This window comes from Falco biarmicus, chromosome 1 (assembly GCF_023638135.1).
Source record: "Falco biarmicus isolate bFalBia1 chromosome 1, bFalBia1.pri, whole genome shotgun sequence".
NCBI classification, from domain to species: domain Eukaryota; kingdom Metazoa; phylum Chordata; class Aves; order Falconiformes; family Falconidae; genus Falco; species Falco biarmicus.
The window spans coordinates 77,988,534-78,007,168 of NC_079288.1; the positions used below are offsets into that span (position 1 = coordinate 77,988,534).

General features: G+C 44.2%; 1 protein-coding gene across 1 annotated transcript in view; it reads left to right on the forward strand.

Moving 5' to 3' along the window:
- CPZ (carboxypeptidase Z) overlaps window positions 1-18,635 on the forward strand; it is a 43,342-nt gene that overhangs the window by 6,538 nt on the left and 18,169 nt on the right. The window contains exons 2-6 of the mRNA XM_056326703.1: window positions 5,751-5,774; window positions 8,129-8,503; window positions 9,297-9,509; window positions 11,635-11,831; window positions 12,796-12,957. Coding sequence (XP_056182678.1) covers window positions 5,751-5,774; window positions 8,129-8,503; window positions 9,297-9,509; window positions 11,635-11,831; window positions 12,796-12,957 — 971 coding nt within the window. The remainder of the gene's footprint in view (window positions 1-5,750; window positions 5,775-8,128; window positions 8,504-9,296; window positions 9,510-11,634; window positions 11,832-12,795; window positions 12,958-18,635) is intronic.

Here is an 18,635-nt window from a genome sequence, read left to right on the forward strand (position 1 = left end):
CCTCCTCCAGTTTTCCTGGAATTCCTTCTCTATGGCTGGGGAATCTTCTCCAATTCTGCTCCTGCATGTGTGCCTTAGACATGTAGCTGTCTTCTCTCCTGGACTTTCTGCTTGACCATTTTCCCCCTAGCCAAGCTACCCGGGTGCCTCATTCCTTTGCCACTAGTCCCCTTACTTCACTCCTCCTGGAGGTTCTGATCCATTACAGTATTCTGTAACAGATCTTGTCCTGCTCTTGTCCTCATGCTGTAGCTAGAGCTTGCTCTGGAGGCAGGCTGTGCTTTGCCATTTGCAGGTGCTGTTGCAATGTTTTGTAAAATGGTGCATCCCAGCAGTGTTTTGTATTACTGCTGATGTTAAGTTTTGTCTCTTTAGTGTTACAAGGCAGGTTATAGTTGCAAAGACTTGACTTGATGAACTGTGTAGAACTGCAAGGAGAGTAACACTAATTTGATCAGAAACTGAAATGTTTTGTTTGGAGAAGTGGAGGTCTTGACTATAAACAGTCTAAAATGAATACATATGTCTTCCAATTTAAAATTGTGTTGTAAGAAACCCTGAAAGCTGGCAGGGGGTGTGCTGGTCTGTACAAGATAAATTATCTAATCTTGTTCGATCTGTCAGTCATAACAATGGGATTGTGTAAGCCTTACTGAATGATTTAGATATTTTGAATGTAAGACTGGCCCTTGGGCTTATTCCATATCCTCAAGCACATAAGTCTCCTATTGGCTTTGTTCTCAAAAAGGCAAGCAGCCAAGTCGTGGCACTGGAAGTAGCTGTTGAGCTCTATTGTCTGGGTTAGGGTTAATCACAGCAGCTTGCCTCTTTCAGTGCTGAATCATCGGGGGGGGGGGGGGGGGGGGGGGGGAATGTAAGCTTGGCAGTAAAATATGTATGTGCTGCATTGTAGATTTTCAAGCTTGCCTTTGCAAATTAAAACCAGAAGCGTGTATTATAGAGAGCGCTCAGAAAGCTTGAAATGGCTTTTCTCCTCTTCAATAAGTTATTTTATCCATGATCTTAAATAGAAGCTGTGCTACTGAAAGGACTTTTGTAGCTTTGGTGGAATAGCTAGAGTACAAAAATAAACATAAAAAAGGTTGTTCTGTGTCAGGAAGAAAAAGGTCTCTCTGTACCAACCTGTCCACAGATGGGACTGTGAGAGGAGGTGGCACTGTCTTCCTCTGAGCCCAGGGAAGCCTCTTCTCAAAAAATGGAAGAGGTCTGGGCTCTTTCAAGCGCAGAAGAAGCAGCAACTGAAGCCTGCCAAGTTAATTTGGAGACCTGAGAAACTCCCTGTCATTTCTTTTCTGAAAAAGAGAAAGGGAGTGGCTGAACTCTTCTAGCATTGCCAGAGCTTTGACAAAACAGGCTATGATGGGTGGGGACAGGGATTTGCCAGTTATTTCTGTGTGCAGAGACCCAGACCCGTGAGTGCAGGGCTCCAGGAACGGAGAGTGCAGCTGCAGCTTGGGATCTGGCCTCAGAGGGTTGCCTGCTGCCTGCTCTCCAGGCAGGCAGGCTCTGGCCCAGCTACGTGCATCCACACTTACTTATATAAGTACACATACTGGAGAATTATCTTTGGCCCTCGTAGAGCCGCACCCTTCAAAACATATGCAGGCATTGGCATTACAAAACATAGGAAAAGTCCAAACACCACATCTGCACACATACACATTTAAGACTCACTATAAAGCAAGAAAAGCAGACCTTTTCTCTCTTGCTTTTACGTATATTAACTCCTGATAACATGAAAGCTCAAGCTGTTTCACTCTTGCTTGTTCACAAGAAGAGCTGTGGCTGATGTATGGATCATATGGCAGTTTGCACGGGGCTGTGGTGGGGAGAAGTGTTACAGTTTGGGCAGAGCTGGCCTCTGACAGCAGAAGAAATTGCACAGATGTCTTTGGCAGAGAGAGACAGAGAGAAAACAGTACAGTATGCTGCAAAAATGTGAGGCTTAGTTCTATGTTTAGGCTTAGAACTAGGTTTAGGACCCAGGAGGAAGGAGTTTGTTTTGCTGCGAGCCAATGAGTGAGTCTTGGTAACTGCATTTGTGAGGGGCATCCTGCACCAAAAGTAGTAGAAAAGCTTTATCCTGTGTTGAAAAATTATCCCTGCTTATCACATACTGAGATGAACAGCTTCAGTTGCCGTGGGAAAGGCTTACCTGGGTTTGGGTTACTCACCTAAAAAATGAATCTATCCTCTTCAGTCAGCATCTTTGTTAATGAGTAATAGTCATGTCCCTTAGTAGATTGCCCCTTCCTGTAAGTATGGTAAAAATAACAAAATGTAAAAGCCAGGTAGCAGACCATCTGAAACCAGAACTGCCTTTACCTCTCCAGTGCTAGCATTTACTCCTGCTCACAAAATGATCCAGCCCTCTTGTGAGCCCAGCTACAGCATATGACTTAGCAAAATTTTGCATGTCTGTTCCATCAGCTATCCATTTCTTCCTGACTCCTTCTGGCCAGCTGGGCCAAAAGAGGGTTCTGCTAAGTGCAGCAAAACTGCTGCTGCTTGGAGAGCCAGAGCAGGGGGAAGCAGCAGCCTCAAGCCCAGACCGCGCCTGCTACATTTTCCCTTTGGTTTTGTCTGCTTGTTTCAGCAAGTTGCCAGAATACCTTTTTGCTCCAGCTGAATAAGCAGAATACTGAGACACCGTTGAGAACAAATTTGCGCCACGTATCAAACTGACTGATGGCTCTAGCACTCCTGCACAGTAATAGTGGTCTGGGGAGACTGTGTGTGCCTCAGCTTCGTTATTTGAGCAGTGCATGTCAGAGACACACGAAAAGGATGTTAGTAGCTCGTCAGCAGAGGGGAAATGCCTCTTACCTTTGAGGATATGTGAGCAGTTGTAGAAAGACCATCCACAAATGAACCCATGAAGAACTGCACGCAGCACACACAACCCTCTAGTCTAAAATAATAGCTACAATACAGTCATTTTCTGCTGAGAAGAAAAAAAAAAAAAAAAGTCAAATATTTCTTATCCACCCTTCAAGGTACTGAAGGGGATTCATTGCTAATGACCCTGGTGATAACCAGAGATAGTGTCACTCTGCTCATTGGGATGTGGCTGGACTCAAGGCAGTCCCATCCACATAAAGTTTTCCTCCCTGTATGGAACAATTGGCTCGCTCTATAGACTTCTGTCCATGGATAGCCTCACAAGTTGTTGTGGGTGTGATAGCATTATGATATAAGACTATCCAGATTCAGGGAGGTAGTGACATCCAATTTTATTAACAGGATTAATTACTAGAGCTCTTACTAAGAAGAGATCACTCCTTTCTCTTTCCCAGCTAGTATTGTACAAAACGTTATTCCTTGATTATGCCCAGATGTAAAACTTCACACAGTATCTGGCTGAGATGAAGCTTTTTTAGAAATACCTTGACCTTTAACTAACTAACTGAGGGGATTGTACCTAGCGAAGGGAAACACTGAAATCCTGTAACAGAAGACACTGTTGATGAACCAGGTATTGTTTATTGCTATCAGCATAATGTACCAAGCCAGGAAAGGAGTTTGTATGGATATGATTTTTTTTCCAGCTTGCTGCTTACCAGAACTTGCTGGTGTTGGAGATGGACTCTTTCTGCTAGCTCTGATCCCTCATTTATTTTATCAGGTAATGTGGATCAATGACAATCCATAATACAGAACCAGACTAATTTCCAATTAAATGTATCCCTCCAAGATAAAATTCCTGGGTTATTTTTTTTTTCTCATTATAATGATTTTATTTTGGCTAAAGAATGATCAACTCGTTAGCAACAGATGTGCAGATGATTTCATTTAAACAAATAGGCTGGGAATAGAACTTTAAACTTTCTTTAGTAGGAAAAAGAAAACATAATGAATTTGTTCTTACGAGGACAAATACTCAATTCGCTAAGCAAGAAGCTAGATGCCTGTCCCCACAGCGAGAGTTAGAAGAAATAGCAACATAGCTAGATCCCCAATACATCACAAGGAAAGCAGACCTGTTGGTGTTCAAAAAGCATGCACATAGTGGCTTAGCTGCTATGAGGTACTGGTGAAACAGCTCTGATACCTTGATAGCAATATTTTTCTTTACTTGCCAGTATCGGAGAAGGGCAATATAGAATCATTGGCTACAGGACCAAAAGAGGCCCCTCCTGGGTGATCAAACCATGTTCTTTCAAAGCCAAGAGAGCTTCTTTGTTTGACCTAGTAAACAGAAAGCTGAGGGGATCTGATTGCTCTCTGCAAACACACGGTGAAGGCATGCACCAGAAAGTGCAGATTGCTATTTAAGCTAAAGGACAATGCTGGCACAGCAATGCACGGATATCAACTGGCCACGAATACTTTTAGGGAGGAAATTAAAAGGCAATTTCTAGCCATTAAAGGAGTGAACTTTTGGAAAAGCTTTCCCATGAGAGTAGCTGGGGAGGGAAATAATTAGTTTTAAGTTTTTATTAAAAGGATTATAAAATGCAGTTGCTAGGGATAGAATGAAGTAGGATGGGGAAGAAATACATCCCTTCACATCCATCAAAATTTTAATTGCTTTACAAGGAAGGTAGGCACACCATTATGTGGGACACAGATTTGTTAGGGGAAGATCCATGAGGCATCTTGGTTATGTTCAGAAGGACTCACATGGACTTTTGGACTAAACCAGATTATTAAAGACCTACATTTTCATTAGTGAAATTTCCTAGGCACCTAACTTACAGTTTTTAAGCATGCCTAGAAATATTGTCAGGTTGTCAGGGCTGGGGAGCTCCATGTTTTTTTCAAAGATAAGCCTGGTTTCTTACACAACCACACTTCAGATATATTATCAAGACCTCCTCCCTTTTTAAACTGGATCAAAAACTGGCTGGTCAATATGCTTGTCTGGCCATGCCCTGCACAGGATCCTTGAAGTCTGTCCTGTCTTCTTCTTAAACTCCATTTCTGACTGTTTGCTAGGGTGAGGGTCTCTTTTTTTTGTGTGTGTGGGGGTGGGGGTGTATGGGGCTCCACAAGAGCCCCATATGGTCTGGTGTAAGACCATGGGTTAGAGGGGTTTCTGTGTCTGGGGTGCAAAACCCAGAGGGACCAGAGTACATGTGCCTTGTGCCTGTATGTCAGTGTGTGCAGTTGCTAGCAAACACCACACTGGACAGGACAAAAGATTGGGAGCTGGGTATTTGAGCAGCTGTGATCCTGGGCTGGAGAGTGAAGAGTCAGGAGGGTCTCAGACATGGCTACTAGAGGAACCAGGAGGTCCAAGCCAGCTATTGGGAAGACCATGGTGCCTGGGGCTTGGCTACCAAGCATACCGTGCTCTAGGTATGGGCCAGCTACCAGTGAGACCAGCATATGTGTCAGTGCATGAGACAACTGGGAGATCAGTGGATCCAGGTACCACCTGCTGGGTAAACTGAGCCTGGCTATTGGGGTTTGAGTATGTCTAAGCTGAGCTACTGGAGGAATCCACCTGTACTTCTGTTCCACCAGTGGTCTTTCATCCTGATTAGCCAGAAAGGGGAATGGGATGATGCTTTTGGTGCTGGTTGGTTTGCCTGTACTGTGTTTTCTCATTGAGTAAATATATGTAATATGTGACTGTTGGGAATAAATGCGTGTCCCCTGTGGACCTCAGGACATAGAGCTGCAGCAGCCTTTGTGGGGCTACCAAACTGGACAATTCCTAACATGAGGAAGGTACCACAGATACCGCCATAATGCTTTTTTTTTTTTTTCCTCTTTATTTGCAGGTCAATGCCAAACCGTACAGAAAGGTATGATGTGACTTTGCTCACTGTCCTTGGAGAGTCTTGAAACCTTAAGTATTCCTTTACTATTTCCTATTAAGTTTTCTAGTGTTGATGCTATACTAGGTCTTATTCCTCGAGAGATGATCTCTCACACAAGGTAGCATTTTGCTGCTGTGACAATGCTATTTGCTGCCAGCCAGAGATATTAGCAAGAGAAGGAGGCTCAAACATAGGCCCATTACTGTAATAGCTGGTAATTTTATGAAAAGACATCTCTCTATTAATCTATTACTACTCTTCACCTCCGAGTGGGTTGAAGGTATTACCAACATTTATCCTTCGTAAGACCTCTTAACCTGATTTTTTAAAAGGTATTAGGTTTGTGAGAATATACATGTAAGGACATTTATGGGCCTGCTTGCCTGAGAGTCAAGTCCCAGAATAACTTTTGATCTCTTTGGGCAATTTCAACCAAACTTCACAGAGGAGCTGCATTCAGACATATTAAGTCTTATAAATTTTATGGGGCCAAGCAAAGAAGAAAGATACCTTACTAATGCCTTCCCCATTACAGAAAATAGAGATCTGTATGATCTCTCACCTCATCAGTGAATCCATAACAAAAGGTAAGGACAGGGAAGATAATGATATCAAAACCACACTTTATTCAGAATCTGAGTTTTTCCTATGTTAGACACCAGCAAATTCACACCTCAAGGTTTTTTTCTCTCTTATGGATTCTCTGGTGTTTAATAAGATCAAACTGTAATGTTAATTTAAATCAGATAAGATTTATTTGGAGATTAAGCTGGAGACATGGATTTGACAGATGGACAGCTCAGTGGATAAGGCATTGGCCTCGTTGCCGATCGGTATGGTTGCACTCAAAGAATTACGGTCAACAACGGCTCAATGTCCACGTGAAGACCAGTGACGAGTGGCATTTCTCAGGGGTCTGTACTGGGACTAGTGCTGTTCAACATCTTTGTCAGTGACATGGACAGTGGGATTGAGTGCACCCTCAGCGAGTCTGCTGACGACACCAAGCCATGTGGTGCATTCAACATGCTGGAAGGAAGGCATGCCATCCAGGGGGACCTTGACAGGCTTGAGAGGTGGGCCCATGCAAACCTCATGAAGTCCAGCAAGGCCAAGTGCAAGGTCCTACATATGGGTCGGGGTAATCCCAAACACAAATACAGGCTGGGTGGAGAATGGATTGAGAACAGCCCCAAGGAGAAGTACTTGGGGGTGTTGGTTGACGAAAAGCTCAACATGGCCCAGAAACATGCACTTGCAGCCCAGAAAACCAACCATATCCTGGGCTGCAGCAAAAGAAGTGTAGCCAGCAGGTCAAAGGAGGTAATTCTCCCCCTCTACCCCACCCTCATGAGACCCTACTTGTAGTAGTGCGTTCAGCCTTGGGGCCCCCAACATAAAAAGACAGGGATCTGTTTGAGTGAGCCCAGAGGAAGGCCACCAAGATGATCAGAGGGCTGGAGCACCCCTCCTATGAATACAGGCTGTGAAAGGTTGTTCAGCCTGGAGAACTCTGGGCAGATCTTACAGCAGCCTTTCCATACCTAAAGGAGGCACATAAGAAAGCTGGAGAAGGACTACAAGGGCATGTAGTGATAGGACAGGGGGGAATGGCTTTAAGCTGAAAGAGGGTAGATTTAGATCAAATATAAGGAAGACACTCTTCCCTGAGGCTGGTGAGACACTGGAAGAGGTTGCTCAGAGAAGCTGTGGATGCCCCATCCCTGGAAGTGTTCAAGGCCAGGCTGGATGCGGCTTAGAGCAACTTGGTCTAGTGGAAGGTGTCCCTGCCCATGGCAGGGAGGTTTGAACTAGATGATATTGAAGGTCCCTGCCAACCCAAACCATTCTATGATTTTATAAGTATGAGACAGCCTTTCCTTTGGAAACCAGATTTTATTAATATTGGTGGTTTCCAAGATATTTGTTAATGAACTCACATATGGGCCCAATACTCCAGTGTTTTCTGAGCAGGGATGTGTCCTTTCATTGCTGTTCAGGTATTGAATTAACAAAATAAATCTTGTTTTAGGAACAATGCTTATTAATCAGGTAACTTCTGATGCTCCATCAAATTGTTATATACCATTTGAATTCTGAATGTCATCTACTTGCATCAAACTGTTTGCAGTCAATCTCCAGACCAAGCATACTTTCCATTATCTTTCTATAAGTGGTTTTAGACATCAAATTCATTTAAGAGTATTGCAAACTGCCTCTAGTCTATCTGTGAACAAAAACCTAAGTTCATCTAATGTGTTCTTTGTTATGTTGTCTTTCAACTATTCAGAGTGTCAGTGAAGCAAGTTATTTTTCATATGTTTATCTTCTTTTCATAGCAAAATGTGTGGACATTGCTTTAAGTTCTTGTACTGATGTTGCCTATACTCAAATGATGTATCCTAATTTTCTGGATCAGAAGTCTCGAGAAGTGATTGAGTACAGCTCCGAGTACATCCTCATCAGTGTGCTGCACAACTTGCTCCAGGGAGAATGCAATCCGGACCTGAGGCTCTTGGGCTGCTCAGTGCTGGCCCCACAGTGCGAAAAGGACAAAGTTATAAAGCCCTGCAGGCATGTCTGTGAAAATCTGAAAAAAAATTGCCTCCCTGCCTTTGATGCAATAGACATGGCTTGGCCGTACTTCTTAGACTGTGACCGCTTTTTTGCTGGGGAAGAAGAGGGATGTTTTGACCCGCTGGCAAAGCTGCGAGGTAAGGAAGGAAGCCCTGCTGATGCAGCTTACTTGTCTAGATGGGAAGGGTCTCACCTCACTCAGCTTGACAAGTCTATGGCACAAAACCTCTCTGCTTGTCATCTCAGCTTGTCATCTTTTTAGACACCTGTAAGCTGTGATTCATCTTGTTCCACCTATTTTAAACACTTAATTAAACTGTGCTCAAAAAGCATCTGTTTCTCTCTCTCATATACAAAGAGCATCAAGGCAGGCAGCTCAGAGCTAGATGTTTAGACTGCCAAAGTGCGTTTAGATAAGCCCTGCTCTGTGTAATAGCTGTCTGTATATTTCAAATATTTTATTTAAAAACTGAAATAGTAATGCAATCATAAATTCATGACTGCTTGACAAGCTTAACACCTCATTAAAATAATCTCATTAATGGTTGTCACAGATTTTTGTTTGGATGAAGAAGATCCAGATAGCTGAAGACAACTGAACCTCTTAAAAAATGAATTTGCTCCACCAGATTCAAAGGGAAAGATCTGTACATTTTGTGACTATAATGTGCTAAGTATTCCAAAGGCCAGATTATAACTGGAGGCTGCAAAAAAATATTTGTCACTGTGCCTAAGCATTAGTATGATTTTGCAAACAAAATATGCCACAATAAACAGTGTAGGATGTACTACATAGTTTTAAATTTTGATTGCAGCTGTATTTTCTATAATTCTACTACTGAAAAAGTTATTTTGCAGAAAAGTGCAGGCGTTCATACAATCCTCTGAGCATCATGGTTTTAAACACTGTGTTACAATTTTTCTTTGCAGGGGAAGTAGATGTGGAGGAAGATTTGCCTTCAGATTTGCCAGCAACTTTTATTCAGTTCAAACACCATTCTTATTCCCAAATGGTGAGCACATTAAAGAAGACTGCTTCTAAGTGCTCCCATATTGCAACAACTTACAGCATAGGTCGCAGTTTTGAAGGAAAGGATCTTTTTGTGATTGAGTTTTCAACCAAGCCTGGACACCATGAACTGCGTGAGTTATATCAGTGTTGATCAAGTTGCTTGAGGGAAGTCCAGATTATCCAAGTGAAAGCAGGTCCTTTTAATGGGATATCACTTAAACTGTAAAAAGCGTTGATTCAAAACCATTTCTCCTCCTTTGTGTTCCTGAATTACAGCAATAGCCGATGGTTCACTGTAGCAATTATAGTCCAATTGCAATTTTCTACCTTTATGACCTCCACTTATGACCATGGTTGACATTCCTTGTTCCTAGATGTATGACCATGTGCTTGGTTGCAGTGATATGGCTATTATTTATATGTGTCCAGTGTACAGAGAAGTTGGGATAGTTTTCTGTTACTGACCTGTCCTCTCCATCATCTACCACTTCCTCGGTCTCCTTTTATTTATTACTAATAAAAAGCTTTATTTATCAAGTGCTACACACTTCCTACAAGTAATGCCTGTCCCTAGACTAAACATAGTCTTTCACACCCTACAATATGTACATGTGAGAAGGCCTCGGATACAGAAGGACATTGACATCAAAAATAGGCAATGCAGCACAGAAAACAATACTGAACAGAGTTTCAGGCCAGTGTAATACCTGTCAGTATAACAGGTGAATGATACCAGGAATTTGTGATATCAGAATGCCTGAATACCTTTAGGATATGAATCCTCACAACTGTTCTGCAAAGGGGAACAGTGCTGATCTCTATTTTGTAGATTCATCACTGAGACAGCAAGGGCCAGATTTTTAAATGTTGTACATTCTTCAAAATCCAGATCATTTCCCTGGGGAGGATTAGGTGTTATTTTCCAGTTACCAGCTCCCAGCTCAAATACAGTACCTGACTAACTCAGGTGGACTGCTATGGCCACTGCTGCATACCCAGAACCTCAGGCTGCTTCTCATCAGACTAGTTCCAGCATCAGAACAGCCTCAGCAGTGCAGCAGAACTGAACTACATCTGATTTAATACTTCAATGAGATTATTATCTCAGGTCAAGCTACTGTGTCTTCTGTGTGATATGCTGCATGGGAGACAGAGAAGACAGTGAAGACTGGTGTTAGCTTTGCTTAACTCTCAGCCGCGCTGCCTTGCATGATGTAGAGGTATTTTGAGGTGCCTTTAAACATGCTCAAGGTCACAGGAGATGTCTTGAACAGAGCAAAGACCTACATTACTATTTCCTGTCCTATTATCCTTCCTTTCTTGTGTAAAGAAAAGAACTTGCAGGTGTCTTTTTAAGCTGATAGTTCCATTTGCCAGGAAAACACAAAGCCTACAAATCAGGCTTTTAAATTAAAACTGTGATATGGCATGATAAAGATGGTAGTTTAACATATTACCTAGCATTTCCTTCTAAATCTGTTGCTTCGTGCTGCTCCGGACAGCACAAAAGAAAGTGGAAATAGCTCTAGAGGTGGAGATTTTGCCTGCTTGAGCAAACTGCATAATAGGTCTGTGCCAGCCCTCCTCCAGCATTTAGTGCTCGAGGCTGGCCAGGTTCGAAGAGGAAGATGAAATGATAGACAGGAAAGGGTGTCTCCAAAGTGCATCTTTTTTCTACTTTCCATTAGTCTCTAAGAAAGGGTGGAAACTGGGAGAATAACTGTGGGGAATTGTGAAGTTTTACGTTTCTAATAGTCTTATTCCAAGGCTATTTAGCCTGAAAGCCATTTTTTATGCACGACCTAATTTCTGTTCCAAATAGAGAGACAATATATTGCACATCTGCAGGTCGTTTCTAGGATCTGTGACAACATAAAGCATTGAAGCCACCCAAGGTAAGTGAGATTGCCAGGGATGTATTTTATTCCTTCCCTGCCGTGGCCTGACACTTTTGTTCACAGCAGTCTTTGTTCACAATTAATAAGTCCCCCAAAATCAGAGCAATGATTGCTTCTTATGGTGTGGGATCCTGAGAGTATGGACATACTTTATTTTGCACTATTTAAATTGATGCTGAACTGACTTGTAAGGGAGGGAAATTAATCTGGAATTGGTGTGCTATTTACAGGAACATATGCATTAAATTAGTGTAAATAAAACTTTCTGACTCATCAGTAAGGTATTTGGGTTATGCTGCTTTTGGAAGCCATCCAAGTATAATCAAATTAAAGCATCTCATTACTTCACATTTCGCAGTTAAGCCAGAATTTAAGTACATTGGCAATATGCATGGAAATGAAGTTGTGGGGAAAGAGCTGCTAATATACCTCGCACAGTATCTGTGTTCGGAGTATCTTCTTGGGAACCCTCGCATCCAGACCTTGATTAATAATACCAGAATTCATCTCCTACCTTCACTCAACCCTGATGGGTATGAACTGGCTGCAGAAGAGGTAAAAGACTTTTTATAAGGAAATGTTCAGGGCTTCATGTTTCTAAAAACCCCCAAGCTAAAGGACAAACTGGGAGGGGAATGTCACATATGGGAGGGAGTATTAATAATCAGCAGCCAGAATCCCAGGCTGTTTTGGTGGTAGGTTGCTTTCCAAAGATGATGTGGACAGAGCCAAGAGGAAATCAGAGCCACGTTTGTCATTTTTGCTGCCTGCATGCAATGACGAGGGAATGACTGTGTTACTTTTTCACACATTTAGCACTCTCTGCTATCAGTTCTAGAACAAAATGCCCACTGAATCACTGTAATGACTGTTAAATTATTTTATAAGGAAATGTGGTTTAATACTGTGGAATAGATGTTCTTCTCCTTTTAGAAGAGCAGGTATAATAAAATGTTTTTTCTGTACTGTCACCCTTTCCTAATCTATAGCAGTTTTCAGAGATCAGCTGGTGTCTGAAGGAGATTTGTGAAAGCAAAACTTCTATTATATTTTACCTGACATTCTTCTTCCTCACTTTTACCGATAGCACCATTAGCATGAAAATAGGACCTTTCTTTTTCTGCATTGCTCATGCGGTGAGTTCTCTCTGTTGTATGAGTTGTATGAGTCTGGCGTTATTGCAATCTGCCTGATCCTGTCTGGGAATGTCAGCTGTATTTTCTTTTTCTCCTCCTCTAACCCACTCTGCATCCTGCTCCATGCTGAGTAAGAAGCTGCTGCGTTCCTCTCATGAGTCACATCACTGGTGAATGAAATGCTTCCTGCATGCTGGTTAGTGTGTTAGTGTTCATGGGAATATAAAATGATTAGTAAGTGTGGCTCTTTAACAGTATAGACATTTTCAATTTACTTATTCTAAAACTTCTCTTTGATTAAAATGGCATTTTAAATCATTTCCACAAAGTGATATTTTGAAACAGAAAGTTATTCTGAGGCTGGCTTCTGTGTTACAAATTAGGGAGCTGGTTACAATGGATGGGTCATAGGACGACAGACAGCTCAGAACTTGGACCTGAACAGAAATTTCCCTGATTTGACATCTGAGGCTTACAGAAGAGCTGGGATTCGTGGGGCCCGCCTTGACCACATCCCCATTCCACAATCCTACTGGTGGGGTAAGGTATGAATTACAGATTTTATAATCACATGTACTACATAGCAACTCAGGAATTTAAGAAGCTGAGATTGCTTGTTCTGAAGTTATTCTCTGGTAATCAGATTTTGCAAGTAGGACTAAACTGGACAGGCTCAGAATTGGCATGAAAAATGATGGTGTAGGTCTGGCCAAAGAGGCAGGTGTCACAGATCATTGGGAAAATTTGTGGATAATTTGTATTTTGCTATTTTAGATAAAGAATAATGACTGTTAGGAGGGGGTCACAAGTGTGTAATGGTTCATCATTAGTTAAAGACTTTATGAATTTGGCTCTCATTGCACTGCCTTGGAAAACATACAAAGGCTTCATGTGAAGTTGTGTGGCATCAGCTTCCACAAAAAGGATGTTGATAAATGACTGTAACCAGTTGGAGCAATAGAAACAGCCTGTCAAGCTGCAGTGGTGCTGGAAGGGAGAGTTGCTGCTGCTTCCAGTCACGGGCAGCAGGATGGAGGCAGCACTGCAGGGCCTCACACTCATCATCACTAAGCTGCATGTTATGTGATGTACAGGAATGCAAAGCTCAGTTCTACCTGTGTCACTGGCAGCCCAGAAGCCCGACACTAGCAACTCACGATGGAACTTAGTTCCCCTTGAAAGAAGAAACACAGGAAGCAAATCAGTAGTTCTGATACTGGGAGCTCTGCTTTTAAACTCACTTTATCCTAATTCAAATTTTATTGCTAGCAACAGTCATTTCAGCAGCTGGTGTATTAGCAGATTTGAGAAACCATATTTCAGTTCTCTACTCTGCTGCAGGTGATCTATTATGAGGCTAGGTCTAAATCCCAAAGGTATCTCTGATGCTGCCCCAGTGTTTTGGTACCCAAATTCAAACTAGGGAAATCTGAATAGAAGCCCCTCACTTCCTCAGGATAATGTACCTCTGAAGATGCAAGGCTGCAGGAAGCTCAGTAATGCAGGCTGTATTAAACACTTGGATTTTGACATAACTAAGCTCAAGAAGTTTTTTTCTGGTTTATGGATATAATCGTACAGATCCCAGCTCATTCTGCTAGATATCTACCTGAGTATAAGGTCATAAACTTAACAGTTTCCATTTTCTGACTGAATAACGACAGACAACTGTGAGCTGGTAAATGCAAGTAGAGTACAGAGCCTCAGATGGGAAAGAAGGGTTGAGGGTGTGTGGAGCAGAGCCTGAGGTTAAATGAAAACAGCTGAGGCAAAAAAAAAAAAAAAAAAGATTTTAGGAGAAAAGCCTAGAGAGATAATAGTTTTGATTCACCCCTGTGGTGGGTTGACTGTGGCTGGGCGCCAGGTGCCCACCAGAGCGGCTGTGTCAGGGCCCTCCTCAGCTGGGCAGGGGGGAGGAAATGTAACGAAAGGCCCGTGGGTCGAGATAAGGGCAGGGGGGTCACTCAGCCAGTACCGACAGGGGCAAAACCGACCCGACTTGGGGAAATTAGTTTAATTCATTACCTATCAAAATCAGAGTAGGATAATGAGAAAATAAAACCCAAATCTTTAACCACCTTCCCCCCCCCTTCTCGTGTTCCCGGGCTCAGCCTCACTCCCGATGTCTCTCCCTGCTCCCCCCGAGCGGCACAGGGGACCGGGAATGGGGCTGGGGTCAGTCCCTCACAGCTGCCCCTGCCGCCCCTTCCCCCCAGGGGGAGGGTCCCCACACGCTGCCCCTGCCCCAGCCCAGCCCCCCCCGGGGGCGCAGCCTCCTTGGGCACCCCCTGCCCCGGCCTGGGGCCCTCCCCGGGCGGCCGGTGGGTCCCTGCTCCCCGCGGGCTCCATGGGCTGAGGGCACAGCCGGCCGCGCCGCGGCCTTCACCGCGGGCTGGGGAGGAACCTCTGCTCCGGCACCTGGAGCCCCTCCGGCCCTGCCTGCACCCACCGGGTGTCTGCGGGGCTGCTGCTCGCACACCTGCTCACTCCTCTCTCTGGGTGACATTGCTGTTGCACAGCAACTTTTTCCCCTTCTGAAATACTTTGTCCCCCTGCTGCTACCACCATCACTGATGGGCTCGGCCTTGCCCAGCGGCGGGTCCATCCTGGAGCCGGCTGGCGTTGGCTCCATCGGGCATGGGGGGAGCTTCTGGCAGCTCCTCACAGCAGCCATCCTTGGTAGCCCCCCACTACCAAGACCTTTCCATGCAAACCCTGTACAACCCCGCTTCTGTATAGCAGTGTTCATAGCAGTACCTCTAACAACCATTTATAGATATCAAACCGAAATTTTTCTTCAACAAATGAATGGTATATGAACAAATATGAAGAGGCTTGGGAGGGGGATTAGGCCTAGCCTTCCAGTTATCTGGCGTGAAACCGCATTGTTTGTGCAGAGGACTGAGTACTGCAGGTGTGAGCTCCCAGCTGGAGGCACTACAATCTTACCTGGTCTCCCAGCATGTTTGCTTTCCCATGTAGGACTAAGGCTTGGAGCCATCCCTGTTCTGATTTTAGGAAACCCTCTTCCTCATCATCTAAAGCCCGGACTTTCACAGCAGTTCTCTAAAGATGGCTCACTTTAGTTCAGTATCTGTCATCCTGTTCACACAGGGCAAAACAAGATTATTCAGTTAGTCAGGAACCTGCCAGCTTTTGTAACATGATGTTTACTTAGAAGAACATGCTGAATCAAAAATATATAATAAAGCGACAGTCATTACAAACATACATGTACGTTTCTATCTTACCGGTAGCCTCTCAGGTGCTATTTCAGATGCTCTTGCAGAGCCCATCTCTCTTGGTCACAGCTTCTCACTGGGTTCCTGATTTGAGAGCAAGTGCTGTCCTGCTCTCAGTTTTGTCAAGGCTGGTCATTCCACGCAACTGCAGGTCTGTTACCTGTCAGGCTTTTTGACCCTCATCAATGTATGTGCTTTCCTTGGGGAAATGCTTACAGGGAGATGTTCCCTGTCTTAGGAACATGAACTCACAGACGCTTACTTCAGTTCTTACCAAGGCTGTATAGCCCAGCCACCAAGCACTGCCACCAGCGTGTCCACAAAGATACAGCTGATGAGTCAAATTGTGTCTGCAACATCTCACTTACCAGGCAGAGTCCTTCCTTTCCTGGCCCTTTGCAAAATCAGTAGTGAGGATGGCAGTCTCCTGGGAGCTCTTTCATGGGCTGTATCATTCCCTGAGCTATGTGTAGACAGGCTACAGGATTGCTGGTACACCTAAAAGTCATCAAAAATGCCTTTGGTTTTCCATGGAGGTATCCAGGAAAGCTGCTTTTGACCTTTCGGACTGTATGTAGTGGCTGTGCAGCAGGCTTTGGGGTATAAAGGAAAGGATGGAGATCTCCTCCCAGCCATGTGCTCACTCTTACTCTCCATCCAGAGGTGCAGGGTTGAAGGCTGAAGGCTCAGGCACCACTGAGGAAGGACAAACATGGCTTCGACCCCTCTTTGTGCCAGTGCCTGGTGCAAGCCATGCAGCCCAGAGTGCCTGCAATCCTCTGGATTTTCTGGCTTTAACCTCCCCACTCCCTCCCCCAGCCCTGCTTCTGCCATGGTCTTTCTGATGGTCTTTGGGATGGTCAGTGGTAGGCAGCCACTTGCAGATGTCATTTTTACAACAATGTATTCGGCTTTCTTGGGTGTATAACATCATAGTGGTTTGTAGAGGGCTGGATGGAGTCAGCCTAACATTTGTCCCACAGTTATCCCCACTGCTGTGGCCACCACTGCCCCAGCTGCAGGGTCACTCCAGGGTGTCTGTCACCACAGACAAGGGACCAGGAAGTATTGGCACACAACCACCCTCTGTCTGAGCTCTGCCTCAGCGGGTGCAGACCTGGGGTTATAAATAAATCTCTTCTCCTTCAAGTGTTTTCTTGTTTTCGAAGACAAAATAAGGCAGTGACCCAACGATTCATTCCTCAGAGCACCAAACCTCAGGGAACCTCTGGATGCTCTCCTGACACCCAAGTGGGTCCTGACCTAAGCAACACCCCAAGCATCTCCAAATCCATATGCTTTATAGAACAAATGAGAGAACCAATTTGCCTCTGACCTGGATGACACCACAAAATCTCCTTGCTGACTGCAGTTTCACATGGTTCAGAAACCTGGCAGTATGTGGTCTCAAGCCTCGCATCCCTCTCCTCTGCCAGTGGTATCATAGGACAGCCAAATCAGCTATCCCATAATGAGCTTCAATTTTGTCAGGCAGATGAACCCATGGCTTTTACAGTAGTTGGCTTTGTGCATGCAAAAACATTAGATTGGATGTTTCAACACCAGCCCCTCGGCTTTCATTTACTTAATGATGTGTACGACCTGCCTTATTAAAGTAATCATCTGACTATTGCAGGGCATTATATAAAGATCAAAAAAGGAAAAGTGAGATCCCAGCCAATCCCATAAACTCAGGAGAGCTCCTGTCTCCCTGTAACCCTTGCTGTACAGTGCATTTTCTTCCCCACTGTTTTGAATTATTGTAATAAGTGGTCTGAGGGCTCAGGCTGAGAGACCTCAGGTTTCATCTGAACTGAAGTCAAATTGGCTTGATTCAAACAGAATTTAGAAGTCTGTGCCAGTGGAGGCTGGCATAGTCTTTAGGAAAATGAGTCTGGTTGCTTCTAAAAGGATAAAAAGAAGTCTTTGAAAGCCATGGAGACAGTGACTAATTGCAGTGTAATTGACAGAAATGAGACTCAGGTTTACAAGGGTTGTGACCGTTCCTGTACTTACGCAAAAATATTTCAGCTGTTTTCTGATTGTGCCCCAAATTGTTCCTGTGAGGTGGATACTTTAAAATTGATCTCTGACTAAAAAGCAAGAGCCCTGGTAAAAAAAATAAATAAATCAAAACCCACATTAAAGGAAAAGTCTATGAATAGTCAAAGACCAGTGTGACACAGATAGCATCTGTTATCATCCAGTGGAGCTGAACCAGGATGTACACATTTCAAAGCCTTAATCACTGTAATGATGTCACTGAAATGCTATTAGGTTAAAAATAGTGACATTGAAACTCCTGATTTTCCACAACATTCGCTTCAATAAGACATCGGCTCTGTGACACAGCAGTGTCTTGTGGCTTCTGCAGGTATCTAGTAAGCAAGCTGCCTAATCAGGGGGGAGGACTGGATTTAGGAGCTCTCTAAATAAAACTGTGCATTTGACCCTTGCCCACTGAATTGCAGAAGCAGCATAAAGATCTTATCAAGGCCAAAACTGCTGTTTGACAGCAGGGCTGATTCTGGCATCAGGGATGCCCTCTCTGGCTGGGCAGTACAAGCTGGGGCAGCTGCAGGTGGGGCAGGGAGCTGCTGAAATTTTGGGACAGCATCCTCCTGGCGAGTGCTGGTGTTATGGGGCTTGGGAGGTGCAGGCTTGGTGACAGGTCCTCAGCCATCCCGTGAACCCCCAAACGGGGATTCATGGGGCAGACAGTGCCACTTGCAGCCCCTTATAAGCCACCAGGGGTCTTCTCTTCAGAAGAGGTGGGCTCGAAGGATGAACAAAGCACTCTCAGCGTTCAGGTGAGAGTGGCTGATTCAGTCCCAAATTCTCTTGGGATAAAGATATTTATCAGACCATCCCAGGGCACTGCACAAAGACAGAAAAGCAAATACTGACTGCTGCTGGTACCATTCTTTGGACACTGTCAGATTCTTTGTCGTGAAGCTTGGTGGGCTGTTTTCTTCTCCCAC